The sequence below is a fragment of the Lissotriton helveticus genome, chromosome 12, assembly GCF_964261635.1.
Source record: "Lissotriton helveticus chromosome 12, aLisHel1.1, whole genome shotgun sequence".
NCBI classification, from domain to species: Eukaryota; Metazoa; Chordata; class Amphibia; order Caudata; family Salamandridae; genus Lissotriton; species Lissotriton helveticus.
The window spans coordinates 843,344,357-843,362,467 of NC_136073.1; the positions used below are offsets into that span (position 1 = coordinate 843,344,357).

Here is an 18,111-nt window from a genome sequence, read left to right on the forward strand (position 1 = left end):
CAGCTATGCAAGTCGAAAGCAATACCACCCATTAACCCCTTCACTGCGGCGGCTATTCCGCCGCAGTGGTAAGGGGGCGGGGCGGCCGCGCGGCGGCCGCATGCTGGTGACGGAACAGCTCCGTCACCAGCGTCGGTTGAGCTGTGCTCATGACGGAGCGGTTCCGTCATGGCCCGCCCCGCTCAATAGAACCCTCAGCGCAGGCGCGGAATTCGCGCCGCGCATGAGCGTTCTATCGAGCGGGGCGGGCCATGACGGAACCGCTCCGTCATCAGCACAGCGCACCCGCAGCTGATGACGGAGCGGTTCCGTCATCAGCATGCATGGGGTTAAGTCAAGTGCCTATGATGCAGGTTTCATAACGCTCCCACCCATCTCCGTGCACATCTGTAGATGTATACTATTTCTGGCTCCCTGCATCCTTTCCACGAGTTAGCAATAGCTGATAATTCCTTTTTACCAAGATGCAGCCAGTCAGATAGGAGCTGATGGAACAGGCGTGGTAGTAGATCAGCAAGATGCCCTGATGCTGCTCTGATCTGGCACACTGCATAACAACATGCAAGTCCCCAGCTCACAATTTAGACTTGTGGTTTGTGATGATGGTTTGCACAGCACCATGCTGCACAGCTGGCCCACATAATGCAGAGGCATGGGTTGAGGGAGCACTCACCTTTTGCTTATTTGTCACCTCCAATTATGCAGGGGTGGCGCATGCTGGTGAATGCAGGACTCTGTTCTTGGCAGTAAACCTGAAATACTGAGGGTGGTCATCAAAGGACAAACCCGTGGATTTCACTACCTGCTGCAATAGTCAATTCAGTGCCTATCAAGAGAGCACTGACAAATATAATTCACCTGACCAAATAAACACAAGTACTGCTATACCTTTTGAAAACGGCATGTAAGCTTCTGAATTGGCCCTGAGTGTGCATAATCATCTCAACTGTGCTAAGTCTGCTTTTTACATGAGATTAAAAATTTCCTTTAGAGGAAGGTGGAGGGCAGAGTCAAGACAAGACACCCTCTAATGAGTTACACCACAGCTACAGATACCTCCTCATTTGTGCAACCTCCAATATCTTCAAATTTCTATATAGCACGTTGGGGAATGACCCCAAATAAATACACCTAGAACACATAGCCTGAGGTTTTGCAACTCTGATGGGACATTGTCAACTTGGTCCTTTCCTAATGATAATAATATGTAAAGTGCCAACTTTGAGCTCTTTCTTCCTTTGTTTCCTGTTTCACACAACTTCCTTAATTCCTTCCTCCCTCTCATTCTTGTCTTCCTTCATCATGTTTGCCTGTTTCTTTACTTCTTCTATCCTTCCATCCCTTTTCCCACTTTCTTTCCTTATACAATTCCTTCGTCCACCCCTCTCCTTCCTTCTTGTGCCTTTTTGCCTGTCCTTCATTTCGACTCTTGTCCTTCAGCGTTCCTTGCCCCCTTCCCTTTTTCCCATTTATTTAATCTCTGCCCCTTCTGTCCTACCTTAGTTTTCCTCCCTGCCGTCCTTGTCCCTTTTCAACATCCTTATTTCTTTTCAAATATTCATCCCTTCCTTCTTCATGACTCTCACACTTCCCTTTCCCATATTCCTCCTTTCTTTCCTTCCTTCCTACCTCTCTCCTTCCCTTCCCCCATTCATCTGCCTTCATATCATGTTCCTTTTATTTCACCTTTTGTTTCTCCCAATCTATAGTCTCTCCTTCCTTCTTTCTCCTCTACCCCTGCTCAGATACTTTTTTTGCTCTTTATAAAGTGCAAACTCGACCCGTGTGTATTGGAGGGCTACATGAGTACCAGTGACGTCAAACAAGGTCACATTCATTATTGTGTTTTTGAGGCACACAGAAATTGAGGGATTTGCCCAGAATCACAGGGTATTGAGCCAACGCCGAGACTCAAACCTTGTTTCCCAGATCCAAAGTCGGCAGCTATGGATGTTATGCCACATCCTCGTCACATACTTCCCTCTCCTGTTCTCCTTTTCACTTTATCCTTCCTTTTGTCAGTTTGTCTTTCTTTCTTTTCTTCTCTTTCTTCCTCTGTCATTGTCTTGTCTCTCTCTTCTTTTCCCTTAGCTAGCTCCCTATTCCTTGCCCTTTTCCTTCTTTAATTCTTCAAAATATTTCCTTCCCTTTTCCTTCCTAGCATCCTAATTTTCCCTCTCCCTGCCCTGCATTTATTTCCTACTGTCTTCCTTCATACCCTTCTATCACTTTTCTACACCTTGCATTCTTTCTAGGGCAGGGTTCTCAAACCCTTTCAATACTGAGTTTCTCATGTTCATTGAAAATCATACTTACTAATATTATTAGTGTTGTAATAGCAAGCATATCCAACACAATTACATTAGTGGCCATACCATGCAAGACTGTCAGTAGTGATCCCCTCAGTACATCAGGCAGGGTTGCTAGCAGTAATTTAAAAAAAGGCTTTAGCAATTTGGAATGCCTTACAAGGGTAATATATCACAGCCAAAGCTGCAATGCCCCTGGCACAAAGGTAATAATATGAATAATAAGTTTACCCAATGCAACATGATTGATCAGTCATATATCAACTTTAAATAGATTTTGCAAATTCAACCATTTTTCTACAAACATCAGCTTCTGAAAAAAGGTCTGAAAATACACACATTTTCATTGAAAACATGCTTTTCAATTTTGTTATACGTATATTAATTAAACAAAGTAAAAGCGTGAATGCGTGCTCATACACACACACACACACACACACACACGTGTAGCTGAAAAGCGAAACATTCTGGAATAAATAAGCATATCCTCTTTCTGAAGTGTGTCCTTTCCATACATATAGTCTGTTTAAACCTGTAATTTGAGTACAATAAATTATCATTTTGCGAAACAATTTTCTAATTACCTTTTTCTTTTACAAGGGACAACTTCGGACAGCAAAAAAGAGATCCAGGTATGAATTGTTTGTCTTTTAATATCTTAGGCACCAATATCAACATAGCTGTATAAAGAAGGTAAAACATACAATTATCTAACATAAAGTAACAACATAATACCTAAATATTTGAATAATACTAAAACCATACATTATCGATAAAAAGACATTAAAGGATAGAAGAAAAAACACTTCTGTAAAATAGTAACAAATCATGCAAAAAACTCAACAAATTTGAATTATAGTTTTAGTCAACCATAAAGCGATTTTTCGAGTGCCCTTGAAAATCCATCCCTCTGTGTCTGTTCTTTCTTCAGATTGTGAAATGGTTGCAACATATTTGTAAAACAGAATTAGAAGGCTGCAGTAAAGCTGTCATTTTGGCTATTTTGGGCTTCTGTTCAGCCACCGTTGGATATCTTTTCTCTTGGTCCTAGGGTCAGTCAATCAGTTGTTATCAGACATTGAAGAAGCCCTTAGTGTGGCTGGCTAAGACGAACGAGGGGAAGATGTCCAGGGCGCTGATTAGACAGATCAGACTGCCTTTGGAATCGAGCACGAGAAACCAAAGATGCAGCTGAGGACTTGCTTCAGCAGTAGTGGCTGCTACGGGGCAGCAGTGGTGGGGAGTGGGGGGTGCTACAATAAAAAAAGAAAAAGAGGGGAAAAAAATAAAATGTAAACTTACCTTACCAGCGGCCCCCTCTCGTCCATCCTTCTTGCCATGACGCAGGAACAGGAAACACCCAGGCTTCGAGACTCCTCTAGCAATCACGACGCTGCTGATGGCAGCAACGTGATTGGTCTGAGCGCCATGGTTCGACCCTCAAATGGGGAGTGGGGGCCTGTGCATGTTCTTCACTCAAGTTGTACATTACAGCCGGTGGGTGGAGAACAAAGTGCGCACGAATGTTTGGCTGGCCCAAGGAAACCGTCATGCGCAATTGGAGAGTGCCACCACTCCTCCTCTGCTCTGCTGGCAGCCCCGCCCGTAGCACCCTGCACCTACAGAGCCACTAGGGAAAAATGAAATGGTAATAACATGGCATTATTATCATTTTATTTTTCTTGTGGGGGGAGGCTTCTGCCTTAGCGTAGGAGCTGCCCCAGTGCTTCAGTTGGGGTTTTCTGTATTAACATATAGTTACATTGGTCAGGAATAGCTCGAAAAAAATAAAAACTTCTTTATTATATTATTGGGAGCAGTGTCGCTTAAAGAACAAGTTACTTACCATACCTTTTTCTGGTGGATACAGTATCTGCCTGTCGATTCCTCACCTTGTGAATATACCCCTGCTTCAGCAACGTTCGGAAACTTCTTTTGTAGCACGCCGGCGTGTACGACGTCATAGGAGCACGGCATCGCGCGCGACTCCGACTAACGTCACTGACTCCTCATTAGGCCTACGTCGTCGTGATGACATCAGTTCCGCCCTTTTTCCGTGCCTTCGAGGCACCCGGATGGACCAATGACAGTAGATATATACATATACAGTGTACACAGTACATAATATCCAACATTACACACATAGTGTGTAGACAATGTATGAAAAACACAATATATACACACAAAAAAAAAAAATATATATATATATATATATATATACATATAAATACATTTAAATAATGTCATGAACTCAGGTATAGAAGAGTGGACAACGGGGAGGCGGCTGGGCATGTGAGGAATCCATATGCAGATACTGTATCCACCAGAAAAAGCGTTACCGAAGGTAAGTAACTTGTTCTTTCTGATGGATACGTCTGCCAGTGGATTCCTCACCTTGTGAATAGAGTCCCACAGCAGTCCCCACTCCTGGAGGAGGGTGTCCACTCTCCTATACCAGAAAGTCCCGGAGGACAGAACGCGCAAAGTGGCCGTCCCTCCTCACTTCGGAATCTAAGCAGTAATGCTTCGTGAAAGTGTGGAGGGAAGCCCAAGTCGCTGCTCTACAAATGTCCTCTACAGGTACACCCCTAGACAAAGCAGATGTAGTAGACTTTTCTCTAGTGGAATGAGCTCTTATACCCTCTGGAGGGTCCTTACCCACCAGGGAGTAGCAGATCTTGATGAATAGTATAATCCATCTTGAAAGTGTGCGCTTGTGCACAGCTCTCCCTTTTCTGCAGCCAGCAAATCCAACAAAGAGCTGGTCATCCACTCGATAGTCTCTTGTCCTATCAAGATAAAAGCTCACCGCTCTCTTAGGGTCCAGGCGGTGAAGCCTCTCCTCCTCCTTGGAAGGGTGAGGAGGAGAATAGAAGGTAGGTAGGGTAATGGACTGTCCTAGATGGAAGGGAGTTACCACCTTAGGCTGAAAAGCAGCCCTGGTCCTAAGAACCATTCGTTCAGCATGAATGGTCAAGAATGGGGGCTTTGAACTAAGAGCTTGAAGCTCACTTACCCTCCTTGCCAAGGTAATTGCAACCAAGAAGAACGTCTTAAAAGATAAAAGTCTCATGGGACCCTTGTGCAAAGGTTCGAAAGGAGAACCCATCAGAAAAGTAAGCACAAGATTCAAGTCCCATTGAGGTACAATAAATGGAGAAGGAGGACATTTATTTGTAAGACCCTTCAGTAACCTTAGAACCACAGGAGATTTAAATAAGGACAGCTGATCTGGACGGCAGATAAAAGCCGTCAAGGCTGAAAGATAACCCTTGACCGTAGCCACAGCAAACCCTTGCTGAGCCAAAGTAAGTGCAAACTGAAGAATATCAGACAACCGAGCCCTCAAAGGATCAACGGACTTCTCCCCACACCAAGTAACAAATTTAGACCATCTATAAGAATAGATAGATTTGGTGGAATCACGCCTGGCGGACAGAATGACATCCACCACATCATGTGGGAGAGAAAAGGAATTCAGGTTGCCCCGTTCAATCTCCAGGCATGAAGGTGTAAGGTCTGGTGGTGGGGGTATAGAACCTGCCCCTCCATCTGAGAGAGGAGATCTGCCCTGAGAGGGAGACGGAGCGGCGGGCACGAGGAAAGGTGGAGTAGATCTGTGTACCACACCCTTCTTGGCCAATCCGGGGCGATCAAAATAACTTGGGCCCGGTCTTGGCAAATCTTCCTCAGAACCCTGGGAATCAAGGGTATGGGAGAAAACATGTAAAGGAGTTGTGAGTCTCAACTCAACTAAAACGCGTCCCCCAAGGCTCCCTGCATCGGAAACTGGAGGCTGCAGAATGGCGGGCAGTGAGCATTCTCGTGAGTGGCGAACAGGTCCACCCGAGGAGTTCCCCACGTCCGAAAAACGTGACGAACTACCTCTGGATGAAGCCTCCACTCGTGGTTGGCTGAGAACTGCCGCCTGAAACTGTCTGCACGCACGTTCAGAACTCCGGCCAGATGATTTGCCATCAGACAAATCTGATGATCCTGAACCCAGGACCAGAGACGCAGAGCCTCTCTGCAGAGACACTGCAACCCCACTCCTCCCTGCTTGTTGACATACCACATCGCGGTGGTGTTGTCTGTCAGGACCTGAACCGACCGACCGCGAAGGGAAGGGAGGAAGACCTTGAGTGCCAGACGTATCGCCCGCAATTCCAGAAGGTTGATGTGAAGCAACCTTTCCTCTGATTGATCTCCAGATCCCCTAGATGAGCACCCCACCCTAGAGTGGATGCATCCGTTATTACTGTGGCCACCGATGGAGGTAGTTGGAAGGGCTTTCCTTGAGACAGATTGCCCTCCACACTCCACCAAGACAGATCCGCTGCAGTTTCTCTGGAGATCCTGATCGACTCCCTGAGATCTCCGTTGTGTTGATACTACTGCCTGTGGAGGCACCACTGGAGTGCCCTCATATGCCAGCGTGCATGGTTGAACAGCAGAATGCAGGAAGCCATCAGACCGAGCAGACGAAGGACCTTCAAGACTGGAACGACCGCTCCATTGTGAAATAAAGGAATCATTTCCTGTGTGTCGCGAATCCGTTGTGGAGGAGGGAATGCCCAACATACAGTTGTACCCAGTACCGCACCAATGAACAGGTTGCGCTGGGAGGGCACCAGGTGAGATTCGGGTACATTTATCGAAAAACCCAACCTGTAGAACAACTGAGTTGTGACTTGCAGATGATGGAGCACTTTCTCTGGAGATTCCGCCTTGATCAGCCAATCGTCCAGATAATGGAATACTGGAATCCCTGATCATCTGAGATGTGCTGCCACCACAGCCATCACCTTGGTGAAGACTCGAGGCGCAGTAGTAAGACCAAACGGAAGGACCACAAACTGGTAATGCTGCGATCCCACCGTAAAACGGAGATACTTCCTGTGCGACTTCAGGATTGGGATGTGAAAATATGCATCCTGCAAGTCGATCGACACCATCCAGTCTTCTTCCAGCAGCGCTTGAAGAACCTGCGCAAGGGTGAGCATCTTGAACTTCTCCTGCTTCAGGTAAAGGTTCAAGATCCTGAGATCCAGGATTGGCCGAAATCTGACATCCTTCTTGAGGATCAGGAAATACCGGGAGTAGCATCCCTGACCCCTTTCTTGCTCCAGAACCACCTCTATCGCATCCTTTCTCAACAATGCCAGGACTTCCTCCTGCAGAAGAGGCAGGTGGTCCACCGAGCAAAAACCTTGGCAAGGAGGGTAATTCGGAGGGAATTGCCGAAAGGGAAGTGCATAAACATTCTCCACGAGATTGAGAACCCAAAGATCCGACGTGACTGATTCCCATTCCCGTAGAAAATAGGTAAGCCGACCCCCTACAGGACCCGCATGATCCGGAATAGCGGATCTAGGGCTGCTTTGCTGTAGTATGAGGGGGCTGGGTAGAGGAAGAGGAAGAGGAGGAGGAGACCTGACGTCCTCAAGGACGACCTCTCTGTTTTCCCCTGTAAGATTTATACAACGGATTTTGTTGCTGCTGCTGTTGCTGTGATTGCTTGTAGGGACAAAAAGAAGATCTTCCAAAGCCCCTATATCTTTTGCCCACAGATCCTCTAGTTTGCAAACCTAAAGATCTGGCTGTAGCCCTGCTGTCCTTGAACCTCTCCAATGCAGCAGCAGCTTTTTTACCGAAAAGGCCTGAGCCATCAAAGGGCAAATCCATTAAAGCAGCCTGAACATCCGCAGAGAACTCGGAAGTCTTCAGCCAGGCAGCTCTTCTGGTGGCAATCGAAGACCCCATGACTCTAGCCACTGAATCCGCTGTGTCCGTACCACTCTGTATGACCTGCCGAGCAGCAGCCTGCGTGTCAGAAACCACTTCTTTAAAATTCTTTCTGTCCTCCTCAGGAAGCTTAGGAGACAGCTGTTTAACAGTATCCATCAAAGTATGGATATATCGACACAGCAAACAAGTGGCATTTGTAGATTTTAGGGCCATACTGCCTGATGAAAACACTTTTTTTGCAGTTTGGTCCTGCTTTTTGGAATCCTTATCACCAGGTACCTGGGGAAAAGCACCTGCAGATCTTTTAGAGCAGGCAGCTTGTACTACCAAACTCTCTGGTAAGGGATGAGTAGACAAAAATTCAGGGTCGCCAGGAGCCACTCTATAACGCCTTGCAACGGACTTAGAAACTGCATGAGCCGTAAGTGGTCTATTCCATACCTCCAAGATGGGATCCGTTAGAGCCTCAGTAAAAGGAAGTATAGGCTCAACCACAGATGAAGGAGAATGGAGGACTTCAGTCAGAAGGTTCGATTTATACTCAATAGATGGTAAAGTCAAATTCAACAGATCTGCAGCCTTTTTAATTACCAGATGGTAGGGAGCCACATCCTTAGAAGGAGCATCAGACACCGTGGCCAAATCCCAATCAGGAGACAGTTCTAGACCACTTGCATCTCGTAAATCGTCAAAATAATCCTCTTGATCTTGAAGCTCACCTTCAATTTCAGCTTCCCCATAACTCTTCTCCTCCAAAAGGCGCTGCGCTTTACGCCTCGACCACTCCACTCGAATCGACGTCGTCGGATCCGGTATCGACTCCGAAGGAGCCGGAGCCGGCGTCGAATGTGGAACTGAAGCCGGTGTTGAATGTGGAACTGAAGCCGGTGTCGAATGTGTAGCTGGAGCCGGCGTCGAACATGGAGCTGGAGCCGGCGTCGAACTTCGAGTTGGATCTCTAGGTCGTTACGGAGCTGGTGAAGCCGTAAACTGCGTCAATGACTTCGGCGGCGCTGAGAGATGCCAAGGTGGAGCCGGAGCTGGCATAAACGGCAAGAACGGCGCCAGAGCATAGGCTTGGGGAACCCCCAAATTGTATGCCAACGGACCCACGGGACCAGCCGGTGCTCCAGAGGGGTACATGGCTCTCGCTTAACCACCATACATGGCGTTTAAAAAATGCAAAGGGTCCTGTCCTGGATCAGGAAAAGGAGTGCTGCACCGGAACCAACTCCTCTTGTTCCTCTTGTTCTTCGGCTTGGTGAACCGGAGTCGTCAAACCCTGAGCAACAGGAATTTCTTCTTCTTCCTCATGTCCCGAAGACTGAGACGGATCCGGAGCCGGATTCAACACCGGAGCCGGTGAATGCTCCCGTAACTCCAAAGGCGAGGCCTCACCTCCAGGACTCTGAACTTGAGAGTGAGCTACCATGTCCTTACGATGCCTTTTAGAAGACGACTTCGTTTTCGAATTTGACTCCTTACCGGAATGGTGCCTTGAACTATGCTTCCTTCTCTTACGCTTTTTCTTAGATGATCTGGAAGCATGTCCCGAAGTCGACTTCGATGCCGACCTCGACCTCGACTTTGACTTCGGGCGTCTCGATCTCGACCTCGAACTCTTCCTGGCATCCTTACCCTTCAATTTGGCAACAAGAAGTTTTGCCTCATGTTCTCGAAGAGCCTTTGGGTTCATCTTCAAACAGGATCGACAACCCTGGACGTCGTGATCCAAACCCAGACACCATAGACAGTCACCATGCGGATCTGTAATGGACATCATCTTTCCGCAGGAATCACACGGCTTAAACCCAGTCTTCTTTGACGACATCACGACAGAAGACAGCAACACCGAAGAGATACAGAAAACTCACAATAGTAACAAAGTTACTATCAACTCAACAGAAGATCCCTCGAAACCGTTAGCGTCGACGACGCGGAAAAAAGGGAACTGATGTCACACGCCGACGTAGGCCTAATAAGGAGTCAGTGACGTCAGTCGGAGTCGCGCGCGATGCCGTGCTCCTATGACGTCATCCACGCCGGCGTGCTACAAAAGAATTTTCCGAACGTTGCTGACGCAGGGTGATATTCACAAGGTGAGGAATCCACTGGCAGATGTATCCGTCAGAAATGTTAACTTGTAGAACTGGAGCCTAAGGGAAAATGGTACTCTTTTCAAATAAATCCCAATCCCTTATCCCTTTCATGCCTCACCTCCCATCATTTTAAATCTAACTACTACTTCTATAGAACAGCATTTAGCATCTGCTGTCTGACCTTAGTGACCCCTTCTTGTGGGTTGAAACTCTCTGCCACTGGTTGGACCCTTTACACTTGGACGCTGCAATCTTTAAATATCCATTGATGGCATCATCTGCGCTACTTGGAGGACCATGAAGACCATCTATTACAATGTTGTAGTAATTCTAGGGTGTGCCATCTCTGCATCTGGGCTGAACCCATAGACCCACTACGGTGGTGCCTATAGTTTATTGTTCGGATATGCCGTCACCACTATAGTGTTATCTTCAATGGAGCAACTCCTGTTCTCCAAGTTAGCAGAATATGCAATAGTGACTAGGTACTCACGGATGGTGTACGTAAAGGCAAACCCCTCTCAAGTTGTAGCACACCTACAAACCTCACACACAATACCAAAATGATTCAAACATAGACAAATATAAATACAGCAATCAATCCATTATGCAAAATAGAGTAGCTACTCACTTGACTGTCTTAAAAGCACCCTTGGTCATCATTTGTGATGAAAATGTAATATTCTGGTGGACCCACTGACATTGTGGGACCTGCAGAATATTCTTGAATAATTTTATTAATCTGTTGAGACAATATGAAAACACTCATTCTCTTCCAGGTATTGTTGATAATTTCCAGTAATTATAGGAGGCTAGTAATAGTGCACTGCAGTTGGATAAACATACTACTCCACACATTTGACTTTTCAAGGGTATCTAATTTGAGCAGTCGAGGCATTCTCCAGGATATGAATACTCACAAACATTCTCCCAGGGGCTAAAATGTTTGATCTGTGGTGGGACCCAGGGCTCCATTGATGCCAGCAAGTTGGCAAACGGGGAGAGGAGGTGTAAAATGGGCATATGTGAAGCAAAGCAAGTACATCTAGTGGCTGAAGTCCACAATGTGAAACCAGAAAACCTGAAAAACCTGGGATCAATCCCAGCCACTCCTCTTGATCAAACAGTGCGGCCCTAGGCAATTGTTTTATTTCACTTTGACTCCCCTTTCTTCATTGTTATATATGAGAGGACCTTGAAATACATGAATTCAGGATGTGCGCTGTACAAAATCTTTTCTTAGGTTTTATTTAATGAACTATAATGTTGTCCATGTATAACAGCAACCCAGGCCATCCAGAGGGTGACTTGCCTCTTTGTTCACTATTGGCATGGTTGTCAGTGCTCTGTTCCCCAGGGTGCCACGTGTAAAGGTCAGGATGGCCACAAGGGGTTCCCTGGCCTTACTTTGAGTATCTTTGCTCTAGGAGATTTTAGTAGGTTTGGAACTCAGATAGAGCATTGCACACTAGTCACATACAGTAAACCTATTTCTAGTCAGAGATGGTAACTTTAAAATAATGTATTTTTCTTTTATAACAGATAGGTATGACAATAAAGTAAAAAATATACACACCACAAATGACCGAAGGCACTCACATATTAATATGAAAAGTGTTATAGCACTTCTATGGCAAGATTGAAAAAGTAAAATGTGGCATTACTATCCCTTGAGCCTGAGTTCCTCCTTCTCCACAATCTATTATCCAGAAATATTTGATAAAACTCCCCATGTCTTAGTTTTTCCCCATCCCTGGGTGCAAAGGGTTTAACTCTGAGTGTTTAATACCAGACCTCTCAGATACTGTACAAAATACAAAAGTAAATTGGAATTCCCAACTCCCAAATATTCTGGCTGAAAGGAAACTGGTCCAGGGGTCCCTGTATTCAGTTAATGGGTGCCATTGGGGCTCTAGCAGTTAGACTGATCTGGTGAACTAGGTATAACTTTGATTAACCCCAAACTTTAAGGTACCTATAGGGGGTTCTATGGGAGCAGGTAATAGAATTAGGATCCACAGCAGGAATCAGCGGGGAAATTAACTCTTTGCTTGCACAGGCTGTTAGACTAAGGATCTCATTTAGAGTTTGGAAGGAACTGGAAATCCCCCAGTGTCTGCAGCAAATTAAATATGAAGTAGGATATCCTGGGTGGTCTACCCCATATCCCATTGATCGATGACATTTAGCTAATGTATTCTCTTCCTTATTTATCCAGGAATTGGGGGTTATCAGTGCCCTCCAAATGCTAAATGAGGACTGAAAAAGGGAGACCCGGTGCTGTAAATTATGAAGTCACTAAATCGAAACACTCAAATTCTTATCCTAGCTTTGGAAGTTTACCAAACATTGTGTGCTTCCATGCTTAAAGAACTCTGCATTGTAGCTATGTCTCAATTGCATCTTATCTCTATTTCTTAACACATCCTGGATTCCCAGACCCCCATACACCATGCTGTTCTGTGTACATCACTTCGTGTTCTAGATTGCTCTGCTGCAATAATCTACATAAAGGTCTAATTGAAGCTAGCTCAAAACTATATAAGATATTGAAAAAAATATATATTTTCTGGCAATGTAAATGTAAATGTCATGGTACTTGTAGAGCGCACTGTCACCAGACGGTCACCTTGCGGTGTCGCCTATTCGGCTTCCTGGCGCTGATACTCATACCACTGTGGAACCCCTCCTGGCTTTCCCTGTGAAGTGTCCACTCCTGGGCACACCCAGGGTGAAGCCAGGCATCCTTAGCGCTGTTGGGGCCGGTGTGGAGGCTAAGCAAGCTATTGCCCAGAGTTGCAGCGTGGGGCCCGTGATTAGAATAGGCACCGAGGCGAGAATTAACAGGTCCGAGGAAATTGAGCCCGAGACCCCGCCGTGGCGGGAATCGAACCCTGGTCCCTGGCTAGAACTCTGCATCAGGGTCTGCCGCTCTAACCATTGAGCCACACTCCTCCACGCTCCTCCTAGCAATAAGAAGTATCTTCAGAAACCCAAAGCAGGGTGGACTTTGAATCAATGTAGAAAGAGTAGCATTAACTACAAGGAATTTAGGAGATACTGACGGTGTCAAAATAAGCATAGCGGGCAGACCCACGATTGCCTGCATGAGAACTACTGTGCCATATCCTGTTATCCTCCTTTTCTGGCTTGTTTGAGAATTGCCCTTTATTCCTGGCTGCCCTTTGGAAATCATTGTGGCTACTGTGATATATTTGACCATCTTTACTCTGTAGCACAGTCGGTTGATGAAAGACAGACTGTGAGTGTGTGTGATTTTACTTTCTCTTCAAAACAATTATTTTGCAATTCTTGCAGGAGGTGAGTTTTCAGTGGAATCCCTATGCAGACAAGAAGTTCCGGTTTCACGATCAGGCGCTAGTGGACATGGTCCGCAGTGATGAAGGCTATGTGGCAAAGGAGTTCTTCCGGCTACTGGCTCTCTGCCACACTGTGATGGTGGAAGAGAAAGAGGGTGAGTCAGTCACTACTCCTATCTGGAGTTAGTAAATGATGTGGGTCAAGGCATGCTCTCCTGGTCATTGATCAAGCCCCTCTGGTATTTCAGTTCATATCTGAAGCTGGGTCCTTAGAAGTCAGTTCACTGTCATCTGTTGAATTCTTTAATAGCTAATGTGTAAAGAGGTGAATGTACAGCTCTTTGGTTTTGCGCTGGAAGTAGCCACAGATTTGATACAATTTTGATTTAATTTTGTAATTGTCGTACACTGAATTTAATCTCCTGCTTGCGTCATCAAAAAATAAAACTGTAATTTGAAGCAATTTGAATAGTAAGATGAACAAGTTAACTCAGAACGATAGGGCGATGCTCCTAGACGACTTCCAAATAATCGTCACACATCAACGTCTTCAGCACGATAGGGCGATGCTCCCAGACGCCTTCCAAATAATCATCACACATCGACATCTTCAGCACGATAGGGCGATGCTCCCAGACGACTTCCAAATAATCATCACACATCGACGTCTTCAGCACGATAGGGCGATGCTCCCAGACGACTTCCAAATAATCATCACACATCCACGTCTTCAGCACGATAGGGCGATACTCCCAGACGACTTCCAAATAATCGTCACACATCAATGTCTTCAGCACGATAGGGCGATGCTCCCAGACGACTTCCAAATAATCGTCACACATCAACGTCTTCAGCACTGTCTGAAATACCATTGCTTCTATGTGCATTCTTCAGTGAGCAGGAAAGGTAATCCACAACTATATTAAGTGGCTGGTCTACAAGCCTGCACTTTTCTCTTGAGACTTCCAGTTTTGACTTGTTATTTGTCAAGAGAAATAAATCACTTGTTGCAATGGCCTGGATATATGATTTTTAGGTCTCGCCTTCCAGACATCGTGAGCTGCTTGGTTGTGAAAGACCTAGTGTGCACTTATAGTAGGCTTACATCCCACTCACCTCTAACCATGTGCTGGCTTTTATGGCACTTTAATTAGTTTACTTCTTATTCGATGACTTGCCTTCTTCCTCTTGTTGTGATTGTTCTTCCGCCGGAGCGCACCTTCTTTATCATACTTTTGGTTGACTGACTTGTATCTTTCCTCTGCTCACTTTTAGGGGATTATTTATTATTTTTCACACAAGAGCATTTGTTTTTCCACTGTCTCCCTCATTTGCTTTCCCATCGTCAAATATCTGCCCTCCACTGCTCTCTTCCTCATGTGCTGGTCCCTCTCATGTACTTCTGCTCTCAAACTCCATCAAATTCTCCTCTCTGTGTTGCTTTATCCCTCGAGCTTTCTTGCCATCCCATGTTGCTCTCTCCCTCGTGTGCTCTCTCTGATGTGCTGTTCCTCTCTCTCGTGCTTTTTCTCAATCAAACGTACCCATCCCCTTGAGCTCTGTGTTGTTTTCGCCATTGTGTACTTCATGCCTGTACTGTTTTGCCCTCTCCACATATGCTGCTCTTCTACTCCTCGTCCTAACCGATCCTTCCACCCGCTGTTCTGTCTCCACCAACCATTTTCCTTTTTAGGTCAAGAATGGGCAACGTATGCACTCCTTTGCGTGGCATGCTGTATTCGGTATATGGGCTATCGGGGTCATTGTACACGCCCACTGCTTTTGGTTGGTTAGTAGGGCTGCTTTTTCAAATGTATTTTCTCTGTTTGGTTAATATTGTGCATCGGTCCCGCCTTTCAGTGCATGGTTCCCGCCCAGCGGACATCAACAATTGATTCTTTTGATTGGCCAGCTCTGGCCATCTCTTCACTCCTCGCTCGCACACACACCCCGATGCACAAATGCAGCGCCCATGCATGTCATTATCTTTAATGCTTTAAGTGAGAATGATAGATTAGCTCCTTTACTGTGTTTACTTTTTATCTAATTTCAGGTCAATTTGAGTTTGAGAGATGCAGATCTAACTTTTTTTTTTTTTGGCATCACAGCCCTTTATTGTCTTTCAGTAAACATGACTTTGGGTAAAAAATAACACCTTATAAGAATAAATGAGCATTAATTGATAATGCTACGACATACCGCCCTTTGATTTTTTTTTCCTTTAATGATATTTATTAGACACGAGACAATAAACTTGATACATCTCCAAAATTAAAAAAAAAAATCATGCAGTTTAACATGTCAAGCGTCACTTTTTACACAATTTTCACCCCCACCCAGGACCCGGAAGAGGGAAAGTTTCAGAGAGAAAGAAAGAAAACAAAACTACATAAATCGATAGTAACATCCAAGCAAAAAAAGGGAGAAAAATAAAAAACACAAAAGACAAACCCCAAGGAGGCATAGCATTAAAGTCTGATAACCCCAACTCTCTCAATTACAAATTACACAGAGGGATATGAGCCTTCACCCTCAATTCCCACCAGACATCCATTTATTTAATGGTTCCCAAATACGTTCTCCCTCCCTGCGAGCCCGCGGACCCCTTGTCCTGTACACCAACATTTCCCATTTAGAAACATTAACCAATTTAGCCAGCCATACATATACATTCGGGGGAATTGGATCCAGCCATATAGTGGCAATTGCAAGCCGCAAGATTGCCATAGTTATAAAAAAGAATTTACATTCAGATTCGGATAAGTCCTGATCTGTTACACCCAACATTATTGCCTGTGGAGTCAATGGAATCCTTCGTTCTAGCATTTGCGTCAGATATTGTTCTATCTTATTTAACCATGGAGTCAAACAGGAGCAAGATGCAAACATATGAATACTGTCCACATCATGTTCTCCGCACCTGGCGCAAACAACCCCGACTGTACCTCCCCATTGAAAAATACGATGTGGGGTAATGTAAAGATTAAACCAAGTCTTGTAGCACTGGACCTGAATGTTAGCTGAAATAGATGCTGTTTGCATATAACCAAAAGATTCCTCACATACCCCCTGTTCAGCATTAAAGCCAATCAGCCAACGCCTAAAATGCTTATCGAGATCATCCTTCCGAGATTCATTTATTAATTTGTATATATTAGAAATAGTCGGTTGCCCCATTTTAACAGCTTCAATAAGCAGAATTTGGGTCCAAGTGGTTGTTTTCCTGGAAAGAAAATCTCTAATCTGTAAGAACTTAAAAAATTGTCTATTATTGACTCCGAACTTTAATTTTATACTATCAAATGTTAGAGGGCCAGCGGGAGAAACTAAGTCTCCCATTACAGAGACTCCTCTTGAGAGCCATTCTTTAAAGTAAGCATCATGAAAAATATCAGGGAGCAGAGTATTCCGCGCCAGAGGAGAGTAGATATGCAACCGTCCAATATTACATAACTTCCGTATCCTAGACCAGACTTTGAAGGCCCCCAAGAGTACCTTAAACCTAACCCGTTTAAAATAGGCAAAATCAATGTGTGTAAGTAAAAGCCCCCGCGCCTCCTCTCCAAGAATTAAATGATAAATGGAGGTATCCATAGAATCTGAATCTTGAGAATCTAAAAGTTCCGCGCTGTGCCGGACCATGATTGCCCAATAGTATATCTGAAAATTTGGAACGGACCATCCCCCTCTCTCCCGAGGCAATGTCATATATTTCATGGCCCGTCTGGGCCGTTTCCCGGCCCATAAAAACCAAGAAATGATTCGATCTAGTTTGGAAAACCAAATTTGCTCAAAAAATAAAGGGATGGCTCTTAAGAGATATAGTACTTTAGGTAAAAATATCATTTTAACCACATTACAGCGGCCCATTAATGTTAATTGGAGATTATTCAGTCGGCGGGCATCTACCTCAATTTTGTCTAAAAGAGGATTTAGATTGATCAATATTATTTGATCCGGATTTGCACAAATCTCTACTCCCAGATATTTAGCGTGATGCACCACCCGAGAATCTAGCAAATCCAATTTGTCATTATGTATTATTTGCGTTTTGGCTTCATTCAATAAATAGCCAGAGATTGCCCCAAACTGTGATGTTAGGGTCTGAATTTCTTGCAATGCCACCTGAGGGGAGTTAGTTAGTATAGCTAAATCATCGGCATAGCCAAGATCTAACTCTTACCGCTGTATATAAATGAAAGACTTAGGGCCAGAGTGTGAGTTTGTCAGAGGGGGACTCACTCCATCGCATGCATGATGGATATCTCACCCACCTCACTACAGGTACCACAGGATATGAAGCTGGATGGGATACCATCAAGTTTGTGACAGACAAACCCGTCCAAGAAACTCTAAAGCAGGCCCTGAAACAGCAGAAAGCAAACCTCAGGCACAACAGCTTTCCGTGTGTATGTAATTGACTTGTCTGGGCACCTTAATTCAACAAGTCTTCAGTGGGTCAACCAGTAATCATTTGATATTAACCTTGTTGACCAATCTGCTATAGAAATGTCTCCCTTAACTAAACAGCAGCACCTTACAGATGGCTAGATCTAATTATAGTCACTAATACATTGATCTCTACAATCATAACATGAAATCCACAACAGTGCCTATTTACCTGCTACATATATA

At 45.0% G+C, this 18,111-nt stretch overlaps 1 protein-coding gene across 1 annotated transcript in view; it reads left to right on the top strand.

Moving 5' to 3' along the window:
• The window catches only part of LOC144798879 (phospholipid-transporting ATPase IK-like), a 441,858-nt gene that overhangs the window by 262,175 nt on the left and 161,572 nt on the right, over window positions 1-18,111 (top strand). The window contains exons 14-15 of the mRNA XM_078669971.1: window positions 2,910-2,941; window positions 13,475-13,631. Of these exons, the coding sequence (XP_078526097.1) occupies window positions 2,910-2,941; window positions 13,475-13,631 (189 nt within the window). The remainder of the gene's footprint in view (window positions 1-2,909; window positions 2,942-13,474; window positions 13,632-18,111) is intronic.